Source organism: Ambystoma mexicanum, chromosome 7p (assembly GCF_040938575.1).
Source record: "Ambystoma mexicanum isolate Mex_15411 chromosome 7p, UKY_AmexF1_1, whole genome shotgun sequence".
NCBI classification, from domain to species: Eukaryota; Metazoa; Chordata; class Amphibia; order Caudata; family Ambystomatidae; genus Ambystoma; species Ambystoma mexicanum.
The window spans coordinates 383,146,508-383,173,092 of record NC_090939.1 but is presented as its reverse complement, the minus strand read 5'-3'; the positions used below and the strand labels follow the sequence as shown (position 1 = coordinate 383,173,092).

Sequence of the window (26,585 nt, the reverse complement as noted above, 5' to 3'; positions counted from 1 at the left end):
CTAAAAGCAGTCCCACCTGCAGGAGCAGAAAACACTGTGAAAAGACTCCAAAGAACTTCGAGTCTCCAAGGCTACTGGGCTTTCCAAAACTGAAAACTTCATTTAGATGAGGAAAACCTCCTTGCAAATGTGAGAACACATCTCATTAAATGCACCGGTGGATAATCTCCACTCTTGGATTTGGTTTTATGGAAGGGGTTGGATGTCGTTTTCTGATATACAGTTTTTGCAGACACACCGACAGTGGAGCATACCATTTATATCCGACCTCACAATAATTAGCGCAGGAGCAGATACCTACACCCCACCTCAACAACCACAGAGCTATAATTTATTTAACAGGGATTGTACTTGAGGTGGCCCTGCCAGAAAAAATCTTTTGCTAATGATTATTTGATGCAGTAGGTGATTTAGTTCAGTCTACTGCACACACGCATGGACAATTGGGATGCAGGACCTTTTATACCTCAAAGTGAAATTCCCAGCTGTAGTAGCAGACTGTCTCAAGTGGGCTGCTTACAAGTATCTCTACAAGAGCCTATATAATTTGTTTTTTTTCTCAATTAAACCCAGCAAGCAAGTACAACCTTTCTAAATAAGACACTCATTTACAAAATAAAAATAGTTTCTTAAATTGAAAACCGGAAGTTGATTTCTGTAAATTGCTAGATGTTTAGGTTTGCAGGAAGGCAACTTGAATTCACGTCATGCATAACAATAAGATGCATGACTACAAAACAATCACTAAGAGCAGATGATGCTATCACAAACGTGTAACCAAGTGGAATTAAAAACATCTCGTATTGGCTAATACCATGTGTGACAGGATCATGCAGCCCTCGTTTCTAGGTTCCCATATCAAAGTTGAATATTTATACTGGAAAATATTGTACAAGAATAATGAATGCCGTGAGCAAAGATGTCATTATTTGGAAAACATCTCAACCCTTAACCATGGCAACTTAGCAGCTATAGCTATGTATATGCCTGAAAAAGAAAGTGTAAGTATGTAGCACGTTTAGTGAGTTAGTCTTCAGTTTCTCTTCCCTCATAGTATTGATATATTTGGATTTAAAGAGTGGAGAATCAGAGAGCATGTTTATGTTAAATCAAAATAGTAAAGGTTTTGAAACCCAGGAGGATGACTTCTGCAGCTCTCCCTTTATGCAGACGGAGTACAGTACAGTCTTTCGTAAGATGTCACTTCCTGCTCAGTGAAAGTTTGTGTTTGTCGTTTGTCTCTTGACCCAACGTGGACAATCTAGAAATTGCCATTCCTGCACAGAATCCTAGTATAAGTCTAGCCAGACTACTGTGCAAACAACGTTGCATGTTGGCACACAACTAAAGATGCAGTGAGCGAATGTGTAATCTGAAGCCTACAAAATAGCAAACTGTACAACCAGAAAACCAGGGCTAACAGTCAAGCTTCCTCACTGCACATACCTCTGTGAGCCTGGGAAAATCACTATACCTAGATGAGCCTCATTTTTCTGGGCACCAACACTGGGATCACTGAGAAGTGATTATTTTATTTTGATTATAATACTTTCATTACTAGAAATCAGTGTTTGATCCATATATAATTATAATATTGATGATTCATATAGTACACACCACAGGCCGTAGTGCTCATTACTCATGCCACCGTTCTGTAATAATAATAATAATAATTTAGCATTTATATAGCGCTACGAACCCTCAGGCATCTGAGCACTACCGATAGTGTGTGGTGCTCATTTACCGATCTCGGAAGCATGAAAAGGAATGCTACTGATAACAGATAAGTGAAGAACATTATTTACTACAATGTTTGTAGGTGAGGGGTGCTTACCCGAGGTATGATCCTTGACTGTTTAGGGAATCTGCCCAAACTATCTTTTACGCTCCCCTCTCCAGCCCTGTTGCAAGTGGACAGAGGAGCAAATACTTGCCTTGGTCATGGAGGCAGCTTGCCTAGACGTTTGGCTTGCCACCTGTGACTCATTGGTTTAGTTCCCTCCTCTCACCTAACACACAGATTGTGCCAGTGATGCTCCCACTTTTACTTGCAAAGCTGAGGCGTATGCCCATTGGAATCTCTGTTTGGTGCTAGTGACCTAGACATGAGAGTTCGAAACATTGCTGCCTACTCATTTCATCAGTCTCAGAATGATAAAATGTGTAACTGGTTTAAACAAGATTCAAACTTTTGACAGGCAGCTTACACACAGATCTCTGCTGCAGGCACATCAACCAGCCGAGTTACCTTACAAATGCAATCAAATTATTTATGTAGGTTTACCTGTTTAAGAATGGGTGATCAAAATGAGGTTAGTACATGAGAAATGCAATACTTGTCTACAAAACCGAGTAAAATCAAAAAGTGATGATTCAAGGTTTTGAATGTTATTACCACTGGCATTGCTCTGGGCAGCCTCCCATACCACCAGCATAGATGTGGCCTAGCAGTTTGCACTAGGCTGCTCCATTTGATGAGAGGACAACAACTGTTTTGTAATGGCACATACGGGGTGAAATAACTGTTTTATGGGAGGCTGCCCAAAGCAATGGCAGTGCTTATGATTAAGTTAAAAACTACCATCACTTTTTAGTTTTGGTGGGAGTAAGAGTTTCATTAAAAAAGTAGAACTACTCAGTGCATCATCTGCAGGCACCTGCCTGCAATTTCACTTCGTGGGATGTCACTCCCTCTGATGTTATATTCCATGACAAGACTTGCTTCATATGTGGAGTCATAAAAACGATTTAATCAAATAATCGATGTTCATAAGAAATGCAAAACCTTCCCACATTTCTCACCCTTGTTATTTAGCGCCCAAAGGGAAAGAATGCAAAAGCTTTATAGAAAAGCGACATGGTTTTTCTCTCTTGTTTTAACTCCATTTACCTGAATCATTGCGTGCAATTAAATAAGAGACACGTGGGTATTTTAAGATCCTGTATAACAGAAACATTGATATTTTCAACTTTTTGAATTTTATTTTTTTTAATATATCTGGAGTACAATGTAAGGCTCACTCCAACACCTGAGTTCAGAGAGGCAGCTATATTCAAGCTGATGGCATTACATTTCGATTGTGTGTATGTTATCTTATGTTAAAGGTTCTTATACCGTGCACTGTTGCCACCTGTGTGGTTTCTTGGTGCTCTGGCAGGTCGGGTAAAGCCAGGGCAGAGGGGGTTAAGGTAGTAGGACTGAGCAGGAGAAAGAGCAAGAGAGCTGAGGTGTGCTGTTGGCAGCTTCAGTTCGGTTGACACTGTTCGCTGAGCATAGGTGTGTTTTTCAGTTGGTAGCCTCCATGCGCTGTTGGGCGAGGCTATGTGTGGTTTGTTTTGTTGTGGTATAGTGAAGTGCATGTGGTTTGTTGTGCTGTAGAGGTATGGTTGTGTTTAGTTCAGAATTTGAGAGGTGTACGCAGAAGGGTGAGTTTCTCGTAGGGTTGGTTAGTGATTGTGCACTTTCCTACCCTCTCTGTTATGAATGTGGCCCACATCCCTTCCCCTGTCATGCAAATTCTTGCTTAAAAAAGCACAGTTTACAACTAGGAAATATGGGGTTTGCTAATGTGAGTCAATAATCATTCAATTAAGGCACAATTAATTTAGTTTTGAAACAATTTAATATATAATGACATCGTTTTTAGGGGCTCTACCACAGATCTCATTTCTACAACATGTTCTTGTTTGGTTTTATACAAAAGGATTTGAGATGAGTGCCCATTATACGGTTGGTGTTTTTGGACATCTCCATAGCCTTATCAAGACATCATAAATAACACAAACAGCAAACACAGTTTAGAATTGTATACTCGATTAAGGCTTAAGTTTCAACAGAAATGGGGAGGTTAAGCAAACAAGTGTTTCTCTGTCCCATTACGACGCCCGTGTTACAGCAAATAGTTTTTTATTTTTCATCTCATAGTGATAATAGTGACATATATGAATAGTAGTGCAGAATAGAGTTCATCAAGATCGTCTTTTTCGTCAACTCACATTTCTCTTTTCTTGGATCTCTTGCACTTGACATGAAATTAACAATCTGTTAAACTGACATCACATGGTTACATAGCACATCAAATAAAGTAATCGACAGAACAACCTTCCTGATTCACAAGTGTAAAAGTAGCCCCCGTTTTATGTATGTACAATGAAAATCCTACCATACTTTTGCAAAGTGTTTTATTAACTGATTCAGTAGAAGTAGCGAAAAGCATGGTGTATAACAAAGGGAAATTTACAAGCTTAACCCTAAGCAATCAAAACACTATTACTCACAATATATACAGTGTAAAGGTATTTTCACTTTTACTGATTGGTAAAACATTATAGTAGCCGTCTTTTGAGAAAATGTTTTTATTTATTTTTTGCTAACCGGGATGGTTTAAAAATTGGAATGCTTTGAGACAAGAAAAGTGTTTGATTGTGACTTCACATCAGTTGCAAACCCCCCAATATAAGCATGCAGCCATGCCTTGGAGCGGGAAATTGCTATATTTTACTGTTTCTGTGTAGGATCAAGATAATCAGCTGCTAGCAAAAAGAAGTCAAGAACTTCATACTGTAAAATGCATAAACATTTCCATCCTTGTAAATATCAGAAATTGACTGTTCCTCATGGAGCATCTCGAGCGATCTAAGAAGGCATGAGGGGTCAAACACAGTTCTAGTTAGGACTCGGAGTCCATTTGCTAATGTCTTTGAAAATGCATAATGTAAATACAATGATGTTGGGTAATTGCCAGCTATATATTCTGGAAGCAGTCAACACATCAGTCGGCGCCTGTAATGGTGATCTTCTGCACGCCACCACACAGATGCTCAGTCTCTAGGTCATCTTTGCCATTATCTGAATTTTCTGATGAGATGTAACAACCAGAGTCCCGGGGACAATCTTCTAACTCCAACTTGTTTACGCCCACATCAAGGCTCATGGTATGAGGACCTGGGTTCTTCGGTAGTTCTTGTTCCGCTGTAAAAAAACAAAAGACACTTTTCATAGGAGGCTATCTGGTTCGAATGACATATGTGCTTTAAACAAAGACAGAAATTCACTCTCTTTTCAAACTGGCTTGTTGTAACAAAATATAGTGAAATATAATTTAGTTTGTTGATTGCTTTGTATACACACTCGCCTTATTGTGTCAAATTCAGAAACGGCCTACATGTCTAAGTTTATTTGTAAAGTAATTCATATGGAACGATACACAAACTCATATTTTAAACAAAATGTATACAGGTCGCAAAAAGTGACAATTAAAAAGAGTGCTATTTTGAGTCCACTAGATAGACAAGATTGTATTGATCTTAATCGTACAAAACAGTGAGCAAATGTAGGTCTTAAAAAAGATGTATTCCTTTGACAGAGGGACAGTGAGGGCATGGGAATGTTCTTTAACAAAAGGATAAAAGCCACCATGTTACATTTGGATTAGGAATATCCCACATATACTAAACTTCATGCAGACAGCTTGCCATACAACCTTCCAAATTATTTTGGGACTTTCTGATACTTTTATACAGCTATCCTGTGGAACCAGAATGCAGGAATGTTGAAGAAAATTCAGACCGTCTATAAGGGTTAAATACAATTAGACTGGGGCTCCTCTGAGTCTCATCATTTGTGCTCTTAAACATTGTTCGAAGGAGAAACTATCAGCAAAGAGGAAATTATGACAAAGAGTGAAAAACATTGGAAACGTCAATCGTGCGATAGAACAAACAGCATTTGAACGTTCAAAGAGAACTAGCTACATCTCTCTTTCAGGTTTGATATGTTTTTCCCATGGTGATGACATCTGTATTACATGAGTCTTCAGAGCTCCTCTCCACTCCTCCACTTCAGGAACGGGTGTGGACTCCCCATATAATTACTACTATCAAGCCCTCAATGGCTTGCATTCAGATCACCTGCTTTAGGTAAGTGATTCCCTATCTTCTAAGCCTTTCCTGCCTCTCTCACCTGGACTGTGTTTTTGGACCGGCGGGTTTGACACGGGTACCCTTGCAATGCTATTCCAAAGGGGACCCAATGCCATTATCTTCTTTTTTGTCCACAGGGGGGAGGTCCACCGGTATTGGACCACAGGACTCCCCTTTTGTATGGATATCTTTGTATTTGGCTATGAGACACAATGCAGACATGACCAGGGTCGATGTCTTGCACTAAGATACTGCATTTTTATTGCATGCAGATTTTACTGTATAGACTATTTCTCACTCCTTATTTCACATTCTTATCTTTTCTGATCACTGACTCCTTTCTTTACTTTTTCCTCTCTCCCCTTTTACAAATGCAGGGTCCTGCTAATCATTGCCCTGATGAAGGCGGAGTACTTTCCTGTTATGTGAAGAGTATCTCTCCACTGATTCTGTTCCGCCGAAACGCATTATCACCCAGAGGGGATACGAGGTCCTCCACAGATAATTTCGCCAATGAGGACCCTCTTCTTTTTTGTGTAGCATTGTCCACCGATGAGCCAGGATTCTTCCTTGTGAAGCTCCCTCATCCCTTTGTTTGTTTTGTTCCCCCTTATGCGTTGGCAGACCCAATTCCTATATATAATAATCTCATTCTGGGAATTTATCACAATTGCAAAAGAACATTGGTTACTTGCTTAACTTTTGAATTTTCAGCAAGAACACTGTCAGCATTATTGGAATTGATTTTCAATTTAACCTTATTCTTTGTTTTTGCTTCAAATCAAGTACCAAAGTGACAAATAACTGGCTTTCTGTTAATGTTTATATTTTATTGATGTTTTTCTTTCATGTATTGTTTCCTATTTTGATTGTTTGAAGGATTCTATATTCAATCCATGAATGTGTGAATTATGTTATTGATTATATATGTTCCTAATTGTTGGATTTTACTACATGCACCACCTTTTTGATATAAAGTTTTACTTTCAATTTCAAGAATTCCTCATGTCTTTTTTCAAGGAGTATCTTAATATACACAATTGCATGTAACATTTATAACCAGAGTGGTTATATGAGTTGAGAACAGGTGAATGATTCTAATTCATTTACATTTCACATAGGCCAACACTTGACATACCAGTACCTCTGTTTTGTTGTGAGTACAAAGAGAACTAGAACAAAACCTCAAAGAATCTCCTAGAGCCCATGGTCCTGAAGGAAGTGCTGGATAATATGACAGGAGGGCATAAACCTTAACCCCTTTTGATTTTTCCTTTGTACACTCCATGAATAATGAAGGTACCATGATGGGCCTTAGGCCCATTTCTGTAAAGCAAACACTATGGAAGGCAATGCGCTCGAGTGCAAGCAGATGTCACTGTTTGCATAGTGTGGTGCGCCATTCCTGCGTGGCCAAAGAATGAAACAAATAGGATAGACATTCAGGAAGAAGGGGTTTTCTGTGCTTAGTCCTTATGGTACAGAACCGGTTGCACATATGTTATTAGGATTTGTACCATGCAGAGCTGCCATTTGCATGGTCTACGGCCTTTCTGGTGGATCTGAAAAAGAGTGGATGGGTTTGGTAAGTTTTCAAAGGGAACTAAATGCAATACTTCAATACTTTTGTGTTGAGGTTGAAGATGGGAAGTACCCTGAGCTCTGCATGCTTGCAAGCTTTCTATGTGTGAATTGTAGTAGGCATCGAAGGCTTTGTGTCTGGACGGGCGACGTTGTGCCTGTGCTCTCGGTATGTGTTGGCCAGGGGATGAGTATGACAGCTGTAGTTAGAGATGTATGTTTGTGATGTTTGAAGTATGGGGAGAGGGTCCTTTTTGTAAAGCCATGTGCAAGTGGCTGGTTTGCCTTTGTGTGTGGTGAGTAAAATGGAGAGAAATTGAGTCAGTCAAAAGGAGGGGGTGTTCTTTGGGTTTATGTAGGGCTTTCAGAGGATTGGTCTTGCTGTCGTTTGCATTATGGTGAGAGGTGTTTGGCTATAATGATTGATACGTGAAGATGTCTTGTGTTGAGGTTATGAAATTCTGAGGGACAGGAAGGTGTGCTTTTAGGGTTTTTGCAGTGCCTTAATGAGATGTCTTCCAGCCATTTTAGCTCATTGAGTGCCACGTGATGTTTTCTAGGCTGTAGGATGCAGGCAAGTATGCCATTCCTCAGGTTGTGTCTGTGCATGAGAAGTGCCATTTTCGCTGCTTAATTAATGGGTTTAGGTTATATTTTTGTTCGTTAAGCATTGAAGAGCCAGGTTTTTAGAATTTCCTGATTTGCAGGTGTTTGTTTAGGGTGCAGATTTCCCTTTGCAGCACGTTCCAGTGTTTTGGCCACCATAATGGAAAAGGCGGGGCCTCCATGTCTTTCTCTGCAAAATCTTCGGCTTTCTAAAAATGTGTAGTTTCTCAATCTTAAATCTCTGGTTGGCTGGTAGAGATTTTGCATTGGAGGAATTCTGCTCCTTGACCATAAAGTGCTCTGTGAGCGATGCAGAGGGCCTTAAACTGGATCCTTTTTTCTATTGATAACCAGTGGAGTGCTCTGACAGCCAGCATTATGTGTTCCTACCTGTTGAGCTTGTTAAGGAGTCTGGCTGCTGTATTTTGGATCTGATTAATTTTTTGGTGAGGTAGTCTGGCATAACGAGATAAATGCCATTTGCATAGTCGATTCTTGAAAGAATCAGGGAGATGATGGCCAGCAGTCTGTGTTGCGAAGGAGAGGTAGGGCATACGCCATCAGTTAGAGTGGAGATGGTAGAAGCACTTTTTTGACAGCTGCGTTATCTTTGGATTCCAGCGTTAGCCTGTTACCATCAATATACCTAGGCCTTTTATTGCTTTAGATGGTTTGGGGCAGTTACCTATTTCTCAAGGCCATGGTAGAGGTGTTTCAGGTGCAGCATGAAGTGAGATTATCATCTTTTCTGTTTTGGTCTGGGTTGAGTTTTAGGTAGTGGGCTGTCATCCATTCATTTATTTATTCACATAAGGCAGCGGATGGTGGTGAGGCTGGAATTTCCATATTTCTGTCATCTGTCATTTTGTATATGATTTGCATGTCATCAGCATAGTTGTAACAGGTGAACCCTTATGAATGTATGATATTCATCAAAGGGGTCATATAGATGTTGAAAAGGAGCAGTGAGATGCTTGATCCGTGGGGGATTTTCACAGCTTGTGGGCTTGATTTGATGGTGTCAGGTGATTTCTGCTCTGTACATTAGGAACAATCTCATCCATTGTAGAGTTGTGCTACAGAGTTATGTTTCTTCAGGCCTTCTAATTAGTGTATTGGGGTTAAACATGTAGAAGGCTGCTCAGATGTTGAGGAGTACAAGTGCTGAGGTGATGTTGTCATCCACTGCAATTTTGAGCTCATACCAAATGGAAATTAGCACTGATTCGGCGCCGCTCATAGGTGAAAACAAAACTATTGAGCAACATATTTATATAGTAGACTCTACATTCTCCAAGTTTTTGCTCCGTACATAGCCCCTTAGAATGTTGGCTGGGTATGGTCTGTTTGAGATAGGACGAAAGTTGGAAAGGTCTTTTGGGTCTTCAGCAGTGTTTTTTTAAAAGTGATTTGAAGTAGGCAGTCTTGAAAACCTTTGGTACAATTCCTGTTTCGAATGAACCGCTCATTCATTTGTGAAAGTAGACAGTTGGTGTTTCCTTGTTAAGGATCTTTTTGTAGATATTCAGGGAAGGGGGTTAATCGGAGAGCAGGCTTTGTTGCTAAGTTTCACCATTTTTTAAAGTCTGGTTCAAATATTGGGTTAATGCTAATCATCGAAGACGTTGTCAGCTGAAAATCCTTGACCAGGGTTTGATTGTTGCTTCCACTTCCGTTACTTATTGCTGTGGCTTGCAATATTTTTAATACTTTGCTTCTGAAATGGTTGGTGATATCATCACATCGTTTATGGGTAGGGAGAGGATATTTGATGCAGGAAGCAGGGTTTCTCTTCTCATTAATTATTTGGTAAAATGTGGTGTATTATTGATTTATTCAGAATAGTAAAGTTTCTTTGCTTTAAGGATTTCTGATTTCTAGTTGTGGATCTGTCCTTGATAGGTGATTGTGTCTTCTGGGTTGTAGTGTTTTCTCCATGTTTGTTCAAGTATTCAATTTCTTTTTTCAGTGCGTGTGTGTGGGGTGTACAGCATCTTGCTGGTGTCTTTTTTCTGAGAGGGTGGGGCACTTTTGTGGAGTGTGTCGTGTCTAGTGCTTTGTTTATCCAGTTATTTAGTGTCAAAAAATCTCTTCTGGCTGTAATATTTATGGATCTTTGTGGTTGGGCTTGTTCTCATCCAAATGATATCCGAATTCCAGGTTTAGAGTTTTCCAGTTTCTCTTTGCGGTCGTAGTGTGTTCTTTGTGAATCAAGCACTCGTGCATTGACATTTTGATATTAAGTATCCGTGTTGAAATACTGAGAAAAAAAACAAGGCCCAAAATATTTTCTTTTTTTTCTTCGAAAATGCCTTTTCATTGTTTTGCTCCTTGTTCTTTTTTTAATGTGAGAGGAGACCCCCGCATCTCCCCACATCCCCCACTCTTTTTTTATTCCCTAACCCAAACCCCATCTATTTTTATGAAAATAAGTGCAAAAATCCCCCACAAATTTGGTGTAAAAAATGTTTTGTTTTTGGCCTTGTTGTTTTGGTATTTGTTTTATTTACCTGATACCGATATTGAAAGGAATAATTAGATGGTCGCTCCATAGTACCTGAATGGGTGCAGAGGTTGTTATTAGGCCAGCTTCACAAAATATTACATCCATGGTATGGCCTGCAGTGTGTGTTGCTCCTTTGACCATTTGTTTCAGGTGAACGCTGGCCATGTTTGCTCCTTGGACTAAATGTGAAAATGTGGGAATCGTTAAATGTTTATGTTGTATCACTAGGTTAGCAATTTCATCAGAAAAGGATCAGTTGTATGGCCTTGGTCTGTAAGTAAGTAGGTATGAAAGGTTGGTTTGGTTGTTGAGTGTGAAGTGGATCAGGAATCCCTCATAGTCTGGGAAGTCCATCTGCTGTGAGGTTTTGAGGTGTTCTTTGTGTGCTACAGTGATGCCTCCTCCTTTAATACCGGTCTGGTTAACATGAATTAGTTTGATGTTGGTGAGGATGGATCTGTATGCTATTGCTTTGTAGTCGTCTGGTGACCAGGTTTCTGGTATAAAGAGCATGTTGGTTCCTCCTTTGCTATGAATTTCATGAATCTCCAGTCTTTGTTTAAAGCTATAGCGGGAATTAATCGGGCTGCAATGTATCATGCCTTCTCCCTCTGGATGACAAGTTAATGGCATTGATTGCCCTACTTTGCTTGCATTTCTGTGTGCGAGCCAGAATCCAAATTGTCAAATGCTTTTTATTGGTTGTTGGAGTGGAGAGTTGCATCAAGTTTCATGTTTCGTTCTTAAACAGGTCCAGAAAGTTACAGTTTGGGTTGTTTATTTTGTCTGATTCAATGAAGGAAGTGGTTGTTGGTTGGTCTGTGGTGATACAATATGCCCCTGGTGCAGGACCCAAAAACCATGCCCAAAGGTAATTTCCCTTGGGTATTCTCAGGATAGGAAGTCATGCACAGGGAATGGCCTTTGCCAATGACGTGTCCTGTATGCAAAGGGAACCACTAAGCAGGGCAATGTTCTGAGTGCATAGCCATACACCAACCACATTAAACAGTACTCATGGTGCATGGCTGCATTCCTGTAGGTACTATACGTATGTGCATTCTGTGTGGGGCAAAGTTTCTGTGGAAGCTCTTTGGTTAGTATTCATGAAGTTTGGCTATCATGATAAATGTTTGATCTTATTACTGGTGCCATTGATGATGTCATTTGGGGTGTTATTTGTGACATCATGAGCTGTGCTTGGTGGCAAAGAAACACTTGCATTCTAGCTCACGCTTGCCCTGATTTTCAATTGACCTTTAATAACGTATCCTGAAACGTGATTGCCCAACTCACTTTTATCATAAAACCGTGTACCCCACTGACTTTTATCACATCCATGTACATAATTTCTTTCTGTCTATTAACTGAAACTTACAATTTCTTTTCTGAATTCAATTCTCGGTATTATGTCTAGGAGCCACTCACAAAAGGTTGTACCCACTATTCCAGCACAAAGGTCACATTCTGCAGGGACAACCTTTTGTATGCTGCTCTGACCCGGTCCCTGTCGGGCCCCCCGAAATCCTGACCCGCTATGCAGCACCTTCTGGCACCCTCCACCTGCTCCCAGCCTCTCCCCCACTTACCTGCTGTGGGCTTTGGCCTCCACCTGCCTGCTTCCCTCCTCCTTGTGCTGTCTGGATAGTGTGGCTCCGGGGCACAGCACAGAGTGCTTTTGTGCACAACCTTTTGTGCCCCGGGCCTCTGGGGCCATACTGTCCCGACAGTACACCAAATTCTCTTGTTTTTAAGCCTCAAGCACATGAGACAAATTATCAGTAATTAAATGGATTGCAGTTATAGTATGCATGGAGGTCTCTCAGAGAAAGCCATTTCACAAATTCAGAATTGAGTAGCCAGCCTAATTCTGGCTCTAGGTATCTACAAACACATCTCTAAGGCCTTATGCATTTGCACTGGCTCATGGACCCACAACTAAAAGCTTTTAAACTGGCATGTATCACCTGTAGAACACTGGCCCAAAATAACTGATCAAGAGGTGAAACCATTGCACCTCATCAACAAACTCCAGCTTATTCTGAATTAACCGACTGTAAACATCCAGCCTACCAGAGAAGAATTATTGGGGGCAAGATGGTACACACCATTTCTATGATGCCTTTCTGTGCTGATGACCTAAATCAGTCAGCTCATAATTGTTTGATATTTACTTTGAAAAGGTGTTCTGCTTAGGCATTATGGAATGCAAACTAATTGTCTATTTCAAAAGAATCCCATTTTGTTTAGAACAATCTACCATTTCACTCCCTCTCCTCTCCTCTCCTCTCCTCTCCTCTCCTCTCCTCTCCTCTCCTCTCCTCTCCTCTCCTCTCCTCTCCTCTCCTCTCCTCTCCTCTCCTCTCCTCTCCTCTCCTCTCCCTCTCCTCTCCTCTCCTCTCCTTTCCTCTCCTCTCCTCTCCTCTCCTCTTCTCTCCTCTCCCTCCTCGCCTCTCCTCTTCTCTCATATTCTCTCATCCCTTCCCTCTCTCCTCGTGTGACCCCCTAAACATACTATGTTTGCAAGTAGTGTGTTACAATACTCATAATAATGAATACTGACTTCTCTCTAGGACTTTCAGTACAGCCCATCAGCCAATTCTTTTCTACCATGTCACAAACCTCACACTCAAAGATCTGGCTCCAATTTCAATTCTCTCCAATCAAAGGCAACCCATTTGTTCCCTCTTTGAATAGTACCTTTACACAGGCCCTCGCCCTTGCTTAGAGCTTTTCACACCTTCTTGACATTCTGATGTATATATGAAGCTATTGCCAGTAATCCTACATAATCACCAGATCTTTTAAGTCATACGTATAGCTGCTACTTTCTCACACTTCTCAAGGAGATGCAAGAGAAAAAGCTAGGTATCATAGAAGTCAAGCAAGGGATGCCTTCAAATGTAACAAGACAGAGTTTAATAATTAATGTCTCAAGGAACAAAGGGGCCATGGTCCTCTGTTCTGGCCCAAATTCCTACCAAGGGTATCTGTGTTGAATGCACATATTTTATCCCACATCAACTTGTCAATGTATGTATCACAGCCTGTCCATGAAATCCATTATCTGCAACAGAGAGTAAAACATGCTAGATCCATCCCTTTGACCTTCAATGAAGACTTTTGCCCCTGTTTTGCATATTAAAAAGTGACTTTGGGCCGCACCCTAAGTTACTAGGGGAATTCAGGTGTGGACCCCTTTTTTACTGTTCTTAGAGAGGCACAGCTCCACCTCACTGATGAGGGACAGCCAGGCCAAAACACATGTTTGGGGTTGCTGTTGGTACTCTTGTTCAGAAGAGAATTGCCTAGCATTTCCGTGCTGGGCTGCACTTGGGCAGGACAAACACTGATATGTTGTGTATATTTCTCTTCTGTGAAAGGGATAGTGAGCTAAAAAATCAGGTTGAGACTCCCCCACGACTGAGGCCAGTAGAGAGACTCCCAGAATGCCACTGTTTTGCATATTAAAAAATAACTTTGGGTCTCACACTAAGTTACTAGGGGAATCCAGACGTGGACCCCTTGCTCACTATTCTTAGAGAGGCACAGCTCCACCTCACTGATGAGGACCAGCCAGGTCTGAACATGTGTCTGGGGTTGCTGTTGGTATTCTTGTTCAGAAGAGAATTGCCTAGCGTTTCGGTGCTGGACTGCTCTTGGGCAGGACACAGACTGATATGTTGTGGATATTTCTCTTCTGTGAAAGGGATAGTGAGCTAAACAATCTGGTTGAGACTCCCCTGTGACTGAGGCTGGTAGAGAGACTCCCAAAACCCTCATGTTGTGCCCAATGTTCATTCAATTCATTAGCTTACCGTTTCATTAGCAAGGCCTCTTTAAGACCTTATACCACACTGATGATACACTTTCTCTGCCCTCCCATTCAGTCTTAATTCATCATTACATTTCCAAAGCAGGCTCCTCCTCTGCTAATCATTCCCTTTTCTTTTTACATACCAGACCTGGTGGCAGAGATGTCTCAGTCCTTGCATCTATCCACTCCACCGATTGCCTCTCTCTATTGATGTGCAAACCAGTCACCTGTCTTTCCATAAAGCAATACATGCAAGGCTTTTACATGGGTTTCGAGACTATGTGCTTTTATCCACCAGTCAGCTGCATTTTCACCTTTGTACTTTATTGAACAGTGGCAATATGCCTTTGGTGATGCCATTTAATATCTTGCCTGTTTTAACATAAACACTTTTAGGGAGTTTCTGCACTCCTATTTAAAAGAATGGGTTTCTGCTCAAACATATTTCTTTTTCTTAAAGCGATTCATGTTTAATATTTGAACTTCTATCAATGAGTTCCCTTACTATTTTTATCCTTTGATTTTTATTTTTGTGCAAAGATTTGACTTATCTTTATTTTATTTTGACTTTTTAACTAGTTTAGCTGCACGGACAACCTACTTTGAAACATATGTCAAACATTGGGTTTGATTCTTGAGATCTTGCTGACTATTTCCTATGAATTTCTACCAATTTCCAACTTCTCCAAAGAGGGCAAAGTCCTCCAAGGTCTAATTGCTGCTACAACAATTCCTCCAACTTGCATTGACAAACACTGCCTTCTATGACATATATTCGACTCAAAGTGTTGAAAAGAATCCCACATACATATAAAAAAAGGAACACACTTCTTATTTTATAATACCTGTGACAATTCACAGGATCTCGTCACTTCTCCCCAGGGGCAGCCCTTCCCTGCAAGGCTAGCGAGGTGAGGCCGCTACCCAACAGCCCCCCTAGAGGCGGTGGAAAGCAGGACCCTTCAGGGAGAGACTCTGCTGAAGGGGATAAGGACTCTCATTCTGTGGTTGAACTCCCTAACCCGTTTTCTCTTGGAACCAAGCCCCTGTCAGAAATCCCTGATAACACTATGGTCTGTAATTTCTCTTCCGTCTTTGATTCACAAAATAATATGACGCAGAGGAAGAAGAGTCACAGAAACCTGCAGAATAACCCTTTGCCTTAACATAGTACTGAGTAGAGTTGGCCCCAAGGAGGCATACAGATTATCTCAACAACAGTAAAAAAGGACTTTAATTTTACTGTGCGGAGGATCCAGCTACAGGAAATAGAGAGCCAGAAAGGATGGGGAAATAGAGAGAGCAGCTGTCATGAAGCCAGCACTGCCTTGGAAGTTTAAACCTGGGGCTGCAAAGCTGTAAGAATGCTGATCCATGGCGGTGTGGACGTCCCCATCCCCATCCAGAACGGGTCGGCAGAGCACTGCAGTTGATGCCAAGCTCCTGACCAGTGAAAGAGTTGTAAAGAAGCCATCAGTGGTGTGATCTCAGGGAGGTGGCCTGTGTGGTCCTGCAAATGCGCCAGAGTAGTGTGGCCCAAGTCTCAACGGACTTGCAAGGATGAACCGGGCTGCAGAGGGAAAGAAGCAGGAAGTGCTGAAGAACGCTAGTTAGCCCATCACCCTAGGAAGGACTGGCAATGCAGTCCTGACACGCTACAGGTAACAGGAGCAGCGGAGAGAGCCTCAGGAGTAATCGTCCTTGTCACAGCAGTGACCCCCAGAGAATCAAGAGTCAGGAGAACCTCAAGAGTAGTCTCCCTCATCACAGTAGTGACACCCAGAAAACCAAGAGTCAAGAGAACCTCATGATTAATCTCACTCATCAAAGAGGTGATACAGAGAGAACCAAGCATCAAGAGAACCTCAGGAGTAATCTTCCTTGTCATAGTAGGTATACCCAGAGAACCAAGAGTCAAGAGATCCTTGGGAGTAATCACCCTCCTCACAGTAGTGATACCCAGAGAGCCAATAGTCAAGAGAGCCTCTGAAGTAATTCCCTTATCACAGTGGCAATACCTAGAGAATTAAGAGTCAAAAGAACCCCAGGAGTAATCTCCCTCATCACAGTAGTGATACCCAGAGAACCACGAGTCAAGAGAGCACGGGGAGTAATCTCCCTCGTCACAGTAGTGATAGCCAAAGATCTAAGAGTCAAGAGTGCATCAGGAGGTATTTCCCTTGCTGCAATTATAATCCACATAGGATTAAAGAGGATACTAGACAACAAGAGCTGCCTGGAGGTACATTTCATAATGTCATAAGACAGGGAAGAATTGCTGGAATTGTAAAGCCAGCTTTCAGGAGCTCTTGGGACAAACTGAAGAGAATTTTGAAGACTTTTGTCAAAGACTATCCCAAGACAGCCCTCAAGGCTGTGCAAGGTGGGTCAGAAGAAGGGAGTCAATCTTCTGATCATACCCTCTTTGTTGAATCAGAAGCTAGTGCAAAGGATTGTTGGAAAAGAGATAAAGACTGAGCCATTTCACCAGAAGAAGGGAGTCATTCTACTGGTACTATTTTCATTTGGATGCTGAACCCTTTTGTAGATCAGTGGTAGGGGTAGAGTGTGTTTTTGGACAGAGGACGGACACTTTTTTATTTGAACAAATATTCTGACGACAAGCACCCGAGATAATATTTGCTTAGGTAGAGATAATACTTTAGAGATAGGAAGAGGTAGGTTATTTTCTTTATTTCTTAAATAAAACTTTATTGAAACATGCCACCCCTTTGTCCGTCTCCTTACTCCACCACACCACACAACACATCCTCAAAGGTGATGCCAAATACATTGCCACATTAATGCAGTTTAAGGTAACAATACCAAATATAGGGTATTCTGATTCTAACTGTATGCAGTGGAAGGAAACTGTGGGGGGCTGTAATGATGAGTGTTGATACTCACCTTCAGAGGCGTGGAGGTTTTCAGCAGCAGCCAACAACCTGGCCCGGTCATCAGGATTTGTTATATTAAGTTCAATCAAGTGACTCTCCTTCATATCTTTCAAATCATCCAGTGACTCATAACCATTGAGCAAAAGTGTTGATATCCAGTCCTGCAGAACATAAGTCATTTTGTTATCATGGTTGTTTGCATGTCTGTTATTCCTACCCTTTTGCATCTGGACTGAAGTATGTGCTCCAGAGAAAAACATATATACCATATTGTTTCACAACACCCAGGTAAAAACCTATACATCCTTTTCTTTTCATAGACTTCTTGTTACATCAATGATGTGAAGCAATAATATATTTCTGTACGGTTGAAAGGTGATCATACTATTCGAGCGTTAAATGTAACACAGTTCACCATAGCATGTTTTTACATGTTATGTTATATTAACATTGTGTAGAGCACATTGAAATGGCACTTACTTCTAGCAGCATTAGCCGGTGCTATAACGATAACCTGCACAAATCAAGGTATGTGGTCCAGACGCGAAAATAAATGATTCTTTTGGGGACTGTGGCACACAATTAAGGACATTATATAGTGGATTGGGGCAGTTAGGGAGTTGCACATTCTAGGTGATAGCTGTCCAGCAGAGTAACACATCCTGCTTGGAGATATAGGTTATTTGACCAATGAAAGTTGATAGGCCTACTAAGGTAAATCTTCTGTCCATTAAGCTAAAGAGAAGTCTCATCCATCCAGCCAGTTGTGCATTGCACTGAGAAATCTCAACTAGAAATGTTGGCTTCATTGATGTTTATATGAAAACCTGAACCATGCAGGTATACTGGGTACAGCAGTCCTTATTGTTTGGTTAAGCTGAGTAGAGGTCCAAAGTAGATGTAATAATGATGCGTGATAAAGGAGAACATTGGGCTACCCGGAAGAGAAGAAAACAAGCTTTCATGATGATGGAGTGTCTTTAAAAAAAAATGTTGTTCTATCCATAAGGTAGGGTCCGAAGTACTGTTTATCAGATTATATAACATGCTGGCAACACAGATCAATCGTATGGTCTACCTGTGCAAACAGTGCCAAAGGGTGGTAGTTAAAATGTGATGCTTGAAGTGTAGCCCATCCCCCATGTGGTTGAATAAGGCTATCTTGCCCAATGACTAGAGAGGAAACTAAAAGTAGAGTGTCGCGCAGAAATGCAGTCTCTAAATGACTCCAGAGTGGGTATGCAATCACTTCTCCATGATTGATGTAGCAAAGGCTTTGTTGATATGATATGATATGATAGTTTATTTATATAATGCCTATACACAATGTGTTTCAAAGTGCTTCAAGGCAAGGGAGGGAACAAGGGGAAATACAATGACATTCTTACAGGCCATGAACAGTAAGGATGTGAAATTAACCATCGTACTCGGCCTGACGACATTTCAGATAGTGCAAGAGCTAAGACATAGATAAGGAAGGGAGGGGGAGAGTGGGAAGGAAATGGAAACAGACAAGCGACTACCATACTAGGCCTGACGACATTTCTGGTAGAGTAAGTGCATATAAGAAAGTAAGGGGAGGAGGGGAGGAGATAGGAAAAGGGAGAGGGGAGGAGAGAACAGAGAGTAAGCAGTCAAAAAGAGTAGAGAAGCAAGAGGGGAGAGCGAATACAACTGCAGAAGTCAGTAGTAACACATAATGTTGCAAGCCAGGATACAAGATGAAGATGGGAACAGCATGATTCAGGGTCACCATGAGTAGAAGATGCAAAGGAAGTCCAGTATGAGAGTTGAGAAAGGGTAACGTACCGTGAATCAATGAAGTCCATAAAAGTAAAATCCAGCATTGGCCACAAGACGGTGATGGTGAAACCAGAATGTAGTAGGACAGACTCCTGTGTCCGGGAAGGGGGGGCACAAAGGAACAACACGGGGGCACCAGGGAGGGTGGGGATGGCCTGTGGGGACAGAGGGTGTAAACACATGTTGGTGCATGCTTACCTGCTGTTTTAGCAGGGGTTCGGGTCCTGGATCCTCCTGTTCCGAACAGGTCCAAACAGGAATTGCCCTTTTCTTTGACTGCTCTTCACTTTGGACACCCGGGCGAGAGACGCCCTTGATCTAGAGTTGAGTGCAGGAAGGAAGAGGCAGGGCTAAGAAGGTGGGCACGGCTTAGGCCAGGTGACCTAGATCAACTTACAGCTGCTCCCCAGCTGCAAAGGAAAAAAGGCTGGAGGGCTCCTAAGTAGGGAAAAGAGCGGCAAGCAGGAAGGCACCTGGGGGGCGGGGCTTCCTAAGTGGTGAAAAAGAGCGGCAACCAGGAAGGCACCAGGTGGGCGGGGCTTAGGCCAGGTGACCTAGATCTACTTACACCTGCTCCCCAGCTGTTAGACATTCGATGGCAGTTCTCTGTTATTGCTGGATCTCATGTGATATTTCCTAACTGTGGGAGAGGGATATTATGTTTTTTATGATGAGGGAATTGAATTCTCATTAAGAGTCAGCAATGGGTTTCACAAGGAGCAGTTACATATTGGAAGAAAAGTATTTCGGTAGTAGATTGGTTATACTGTCAAAGCGGTTTTAACATTCACAGTGCGATCTGATGTAAAAGGAAAGATTTAGAAAACTGGTATGATTTGGGTTAACATTGGGTCTGACGTATATTTGTTTCCTCTTTTATTTGTTGCCAGACAGCTGTGCTGCTGAGCCCACCAAAGAAGGCTGCAACTCTGTCCGGCTTGTTGAATCCCTCCCATTCTGAGATGCCTTATGTAAGCTGAAAGCATTCTACCTTCAACTTTAGTGCCAGGAACAGAATGTGCACCCTACCAGGACTTGTTTGATGTTTGCACTTCTGAGTTTGATACACTTGCAATGATGGCCCCACTGAAGAGACCAATCAAGCAGAGTGGCATGCATTTAATGGTCTGTGATTGTACTGGACATGGCAGGTGGACACAATGAGTTAACTGGGAAACTCCATGACAGATTTCAGAATTGACACACATGGTTTGACAGATGGAATAGGTGCTGACACACCATGACCTTGCATGGATAACAACCTGCATGCTGCCAAACTCTTACTGATGGAGATGAGTTGAGCAGCTGGTAAAGACATTTTTGCTCCGGTCACTGCACAATCTTGTGATTGCGATGGGAGCCGGAATGATTACAGGCAGCAAACTTTTGGGGATCTTGGCACACACCCGAAACTTCAGTAGTAGTTTCTAGTGCACCAGTTCTGACACGTTGGGCCTGATTCACGGAACATTTTACTATGGGATTGCGCCATTATAAAACACTTCTGTGAATCAGGCCCTTTGTATATTGCAGCGTCACTGAAGCTGTTCCGCTTGTGCGGATTCCTTCGTATTATTGCACTGCTTGTATTCCTCTCCCTTCACTTGTGGGGCATTACAATATTCTCACTCATTTCTATCCTCATGTACGTGGGCGAATTGCCATTGCTTCATTCAAACCACTTTACAAAACAAGTAACCTTGAAGCTTGCACTCTGCTAGTGGCATATGCACATACTATTTTTGAGGGAATGCAATCATTGTTTTCCACACTACAACCTTCTGCCTTCGGTTGTGCCAGGCTGCCTATAAGGACCACCACAGAGAGTTCTGATTAAACCTATCACTCACCACATTGATATTGTCGATTCCTGTTCCACATCATGCTCCTCTCCGCTGCATACCTATCACCTGATGTGGGATAGTTCTCCATGCAACACAGGACCCCTTCAAACTCTTCCTCCTTGTATTTAAATCTGTTTAGGTGCTGCCCCCCCCCAATCTAACCAACACTATCACCCTGTACTTTTCACCTCATACCATGTGCACGAATGCCTTATTCAATCTATTGGTTACTCTGCTCCCCAAACCCCTCCCCGACACCCTTGCTTCTGCGCCTTTATCATTCTTTCTCCCTTTTACTGGAACATCTTAGGTCTCATATCAAGACCATAACCACTGTTCAGGCCTTCAAGAGTGCCTTCAAAAAGCACATTCCAACCCTATCTCTAATCTCGTCCTAATGCTATTCTATTAATGTGTAGCTAATGTATCTAGTGTCTTATCAGTCTGCAATGTCCCCAGTTTACGTTCCCACCTACTCCTTACCATCTACCTAATGGATCTTTTTATGACCACTAATCATGATCAAGCATTGGTAGTCGCCTCCCCCAATATTTTAGTTTATGCATAATGTTTCTTTTAGAAATCTTTGCCTTTCTCTCCAATAGGTACAAAATGTAAATGCAAATCTAACATTTATTGAAGGCTGTAATGCAATGCCATAAGAATGAGCTTCAGATATTGACTGAGGTTTCATAGGGGCACAATCCCAGAACTCTAGCTCCTTTTATATTGCCTCTGGTATTATCAAATTTTTGAAGACTGGAAGAATGCTGCATCTTTAAAGCATGTTAAACATTATCCTTCATCAATATCTACATTTCTGTCTTGCTAAACTTTAAAGATATTTTTGACATCAATAGATGATTAATGGGATTGCGCTTATAGTAGGCTTGGTCAACTGGAACAAAGAGTAAGTGACATCTAAAATCATTTGCCAGAGTGATTGCACTTAAAAAGGAAGACTCCAATCTCAGTTCCTGTTGTGATTATGTTGAGAACAAGAGCTTGTGTAAAGGTTTGAGAATGTACGGCCTTGCAGAGGGAGAAGATGCAGTGAGCTATCTGTGTGCCTTCATATTGAGACTAATGCAAATGAACATATCTACATCTGTAAGAATTCAGATTGCTCCCTGGCCGGGGCCATTGTGTGCCTCCCTCCAAACCCCCAACAAACCTTTTGGAGCCATAATGTTTTTCCACACACACATTCTAAGCTCCTCTGATGAATCTTTCCATACCTGGACTCCGGTCCCACAAGGGCGTTCAACCTAGAGTGCTTTGGGTGAACAACACCACACAAATGACAGATGATGAATTGACACCACTATACAATGCCCTTAAAGAGGCTAGGGAAAAGGTCAGGCTACATAGAGCAATAACAATCTTTTTTATGCCTGGATATGGCATTTCCAATAGCTGCCCGGCAAGATAGATTTTTGTCTCTCCAACCTGCACTTTATCAACTCAATGTCAAATCTCAGTTTAATCCACTGATGCCTTTCAAAGATCATAGAAGACAAGAAAACAGTACCTTACGAACATCCACAGGAAAGCCACTAAAGAACTTTAATAATAATATGTGCATAGGGTGGCATCAATTGGGACAGGGTGATGGCTTATCATGAGCACCTGAAGGATGTTGATTGAGGCATGCTGTGCCTCAATGGACTTGATCCTTGGAGAATTGATCATTAACAGCCCCTGGTGTTTATATACCTATTTGGGACCACTGAAAGAGCCGCACCTTCTGATCGTATGCTAAGAACAAACTTCGGAACAGAGTTATACTCAGATAATTGTAGATGAAGACAATAATAAGGTTGTGGCCATAGCCTTTCATACAAGATCAAACGCTTCCTTATCACACTACGTCAAGTGGAGCCTTTGGAGCTGGTTAAGGGGAAGCAGACTTACGAGATACATTGAGACTCTTCCATTCAGAGTAAAAGTCATCTCTCAAGTCCATGAATCCTTACTACATATAGAATACACCCTTTTCCGCAGCTTCTTAAATAGCTCCCTTATTGCCTTGGAACTAAATTATACGCTTGCTTATTCTGAACCATGCCCAGTTGCAGTTCATGCCAAACCGTAGGACACCTTACATTCTCAAATCAGTAGCTTTCTGACTCATCCATACTAATGTAATTCAGACCTATTAAACCTGTTTATGGCCTCCTCAGGAATTAAGGCTTCCTGTGATACATTATTTACAACATCCTGAGACGTAGGCTAGCCTGTTGCAATTGGCATACCCACAAAACGGGCCCATTGCAAAAAAAAGCAAGAATAGCAATTGAAAAGGAACTGCTGGCCAAGATTAAAGAGCTTGAAAAAGAGTATACATTTTCCACCCTTTGACTTCTCCTATCGTTCTCTTTTACAAATCAGACTAAAATGGAATTCTGTTTCCTCAGGAGAGGCGTCCAATGTTGTTCTCTCTATTAGATCGAAACATCATTGAGGGGCTAAGAGCCAGAACACTCTTTCCTCTCTATCATAAGTAGAAATAAAAGTGCAAAATAATAACAGTAATGACATCTGAAAATCTTAAAATTCTTACATCTGATTCTGAAATGCTGTTTTCTTTTACCAGGTTATCTAAAAAACTGTAAAAGCCTAAATATCCCTTTGTGGAATTGATTGACACATTGATTAGCAATGTACAGGGCTGTGATGAAGAATCAACAGAGCATGAGTCAGAAATGAAGGCTAACACCTCCATTTACAGAACACAGGTTTGGTTGTTGAAGGCCTGCAATATTAAGGAATCTCTCTGTAACAAAACAGGATAGTCTTCTGGGAGCACAAACTGCACAACAATACTTAGGATTAGGGTTTAACATTGAGTATCAGGGTACCTCTAGAAAGTGAGCAGTTAACACTAGCCACCAGCATGTCAGAACACACCCAGATCGCCAGAGTCGCTGAGGCCAATATTCAGAAAGGCGAACAGCGAGAAATCAAAAGACAGTCCACTCCCAAAGCCTCCACTGGAGCTATTCATGCCTCATAAACCCTTTCAAAACACATTTTGCAAATCAATGAGTGTGAATCGAAGTAAGGATACAAATGGAAGAGGACCTGATACTTCCAACGGTCAGGATAGAAATCCTCTTGGGGTTCAACTGGTGAAAGGAGAAATATGAAAGATATCAAGCAGTATGAAACAGTAGAGCACAGCCACCTTCATGATAAACAGTGGAGACAAGGCTCATCATTCTCTGGCCAGGACTACCGACATTCCGAAGGGACATCTATCTCAGGGCAGTTAGGTGAGAGAGCTTCATGCACTTCAGAAGATGGCAAATGAGAGGATTCCTCCCCATGAACAATCGTTGCACCAGATTATGTCCACCTGGTACTGCAGATAGGAACCAATACGCAATGCAGTAACTTCTGCTTACCTGAAACACAGAGGCTAAATAATTGTCCAAGTAAAATATAGGTGTCTCTACACAGGGTCCAAACTACAGTACAAGCATCAGCAAGACCACTCAGCCCAAGCTAACTCGTACCTTCTCCCTGTGTCCAGTGACCAAGCCACCCAATAGAAGATAGAAGCATCTGCCAATAAGTCCCAGAGTTACAAGGAGAACCAGAAATCCTCTACTCAAGAAGTGACAAGCTGTCAGCCTCTAGCAGTTGGTGGGATTCTCCCTGTAGATTCAACAAAAAATCACAATAGTGGGGTCTCAGAGACTCCATAGCAAACAAAGCCAACTCTCAAATCATCAGGCACCATGCCTGTGTTGGCCAGGCGGGAGCCATAAACACCAGAGGGACACAGAACCTGAGAACGTGCTGGGGCATAGAAGAAATCACAGTTGAATGAGGAAAAGCGCTTAGACCTTCTGAGTGCAAGGGCTGTGAGACGGCCTATGCCCCTGCGGCTGCACTTCAACTGAAGTTCCAAGGGACTACTTTCAAAAGTTGTGAAGCAAAGAGATCTAAGCAACAGGACCGCCATCTTGGAGTAACAAGAATTCCAATATGACTCCTGTGTCAATACCCCAGAATGAACTCTCTCATGCCAAAGCAATGGAGATAGTCATGTAGTTTAAATAGCAATCAACACGTTTTTATCAGCAACAAGAGTGTGCAACCACAACTGGTCCTGGTCAAGGAACTATGAGTAAAGGTTTCAGCTTTTAATAGACGCTAACAGGATGCAGTTATGCTGAACAAACACTGCTGGTCAGCAAGCACCCTCGCAAAGGTCTATCTGCCTCAAAAACCAAGTCCAGATGTGTAACGAAAATGCTTGGACCATTCCCACCCTCTAAATTAGCTAGCCACCACCAAATCTCTTTCCTGGCCCCCTGCAATAAAACCATAGTGTTGTATGAACACCTGTGGTGAAGATGGAAAGCCTTTAACTCCTGCAGAATCTTGGTTTGTTTTATGCCTCGTCTATGGCCCAGTCTTTTCACACTCTTATATACTGGCTCAACACTTGCTCTCATGGCTGTGCTATTGTCCCGGCACCCTTCTGAGAAATGCCTCTGCCACTTTTAAATGTGTTATTGTAAGACATTTCTGATCGAAATTGACGTCCCTGTTCGTCAAATAAATGCAAATACAAACAGTACAATGGACCTTGGAAAACTACCTACATGGAGGGATATATCTAACCGGCTGCCACAGCGTGGGGATTGGGAACTCAATAAAGGATCTCACTTCTTTGTTTTCGGCCTCAGAGGAACAATCATAAATCACTCATGCACCCGGCCCACCTGAAAACCCAGGACTTCTGTGACTTGCGTTGGAACAAGAATCAGCTTCTTGCTATTGACCATAAATGTAAGAGACCAAAGAAGTAATATCGGCTGAAGCATGTGATGCCACACAAAGTTAAATATATGGGTTATGGGCAGGAGATCATACAACTAAATGATGAGTCAGTTTTCTGTGAGAGACACGACACTCTAACACAGGGTACAGGAAGTTGGTGAAAGCGAAGGTAAGGTATAGAAGAAAACCCTAAAGACAAGGAACTGATATCTTTTTCTGGCCCCAAGAAACTGGATAAAAGGACAATGATGCTAGCTAATTGGCATCAATGCCAAACAAACACTGGGCAACAGGTCAATCAAACTTCCTGAAGGTCACCAATATCAACCAATTCCTGGGCAACATGGCATCCATCCATAAAAGGAGGCAAACCTGTTCATAGCCCTTTACTTGATCACTTGTCTCATGACCTGCATGTCTTTCTTTGCCAGCACCAAAAATAGATTGATCAAAAGCAGGATATACACAACTAGGAACTTTAGATTGGCAAGCTTTGAAAGCATAGCTGGCAATTGTTTTGATGCTAATGTCTGTTCCTTCTCTGAAAAAGACTGTTGTTGCCATACCGCCACATTACGAGTTCTGCTCGTGGGTGCCGCTCTGCACGCCTGGTCAGACCAGGCATGCAGAGCGGCACCTGCGAGCAGAACTGGATGGTAGCAACAGTGCTGTAATGAACGGTACCGCTGCTACTATCCTCCCCATTCCCATTGAGCCTTATGGGGGCTCAAATGGGAATGGGGACGTACCGGCTCTGGGTCCCGCGCAAGGGGAATTACTGGGCCCACCGAGGTCGGAGTGGCCCAGTAATTCCC

At 42.0% G+C, this 26,585-nt stretch overlaps 1 protein-coding gene across 4 annotated transcripts in view; it reads right to left on the bottom strand.

Annotated features, from left to right (window-relative positions):
- Window positions 1–3,604: 3,604 nt before the first annotated feature.
- The window catches only part of SAMSN1 (SAM domain, SH3 domain and nuclear localization signals 1), a 1,266,558-nt gene continuing 1,243,577 nt past the window's right edge, over window positions 3,605–26,585 (bottom strand). For all 4 annotated transcript variants that reach the window (XM_069636417.1, XM_069636418.1, XM_069636419.1 and 1 more), the window contains 2 exons: window positions 17,340–17,490; window positions 3,605–4,972 (listed from right to left, as the gene is read on the bottom strand). In XM_069636417.1, coding sequence (XP_069492518.1) covers window positions 4,773–4,972; window positions 17,340–17,490 — 351 coding nt within the window. In that variant the 3' untranslated portion in view covers window positions 3,605–4,772. The remainder of the gene's footprint in view (window positions 4,973–17,339; window positions 17,491–26,585) is intronic.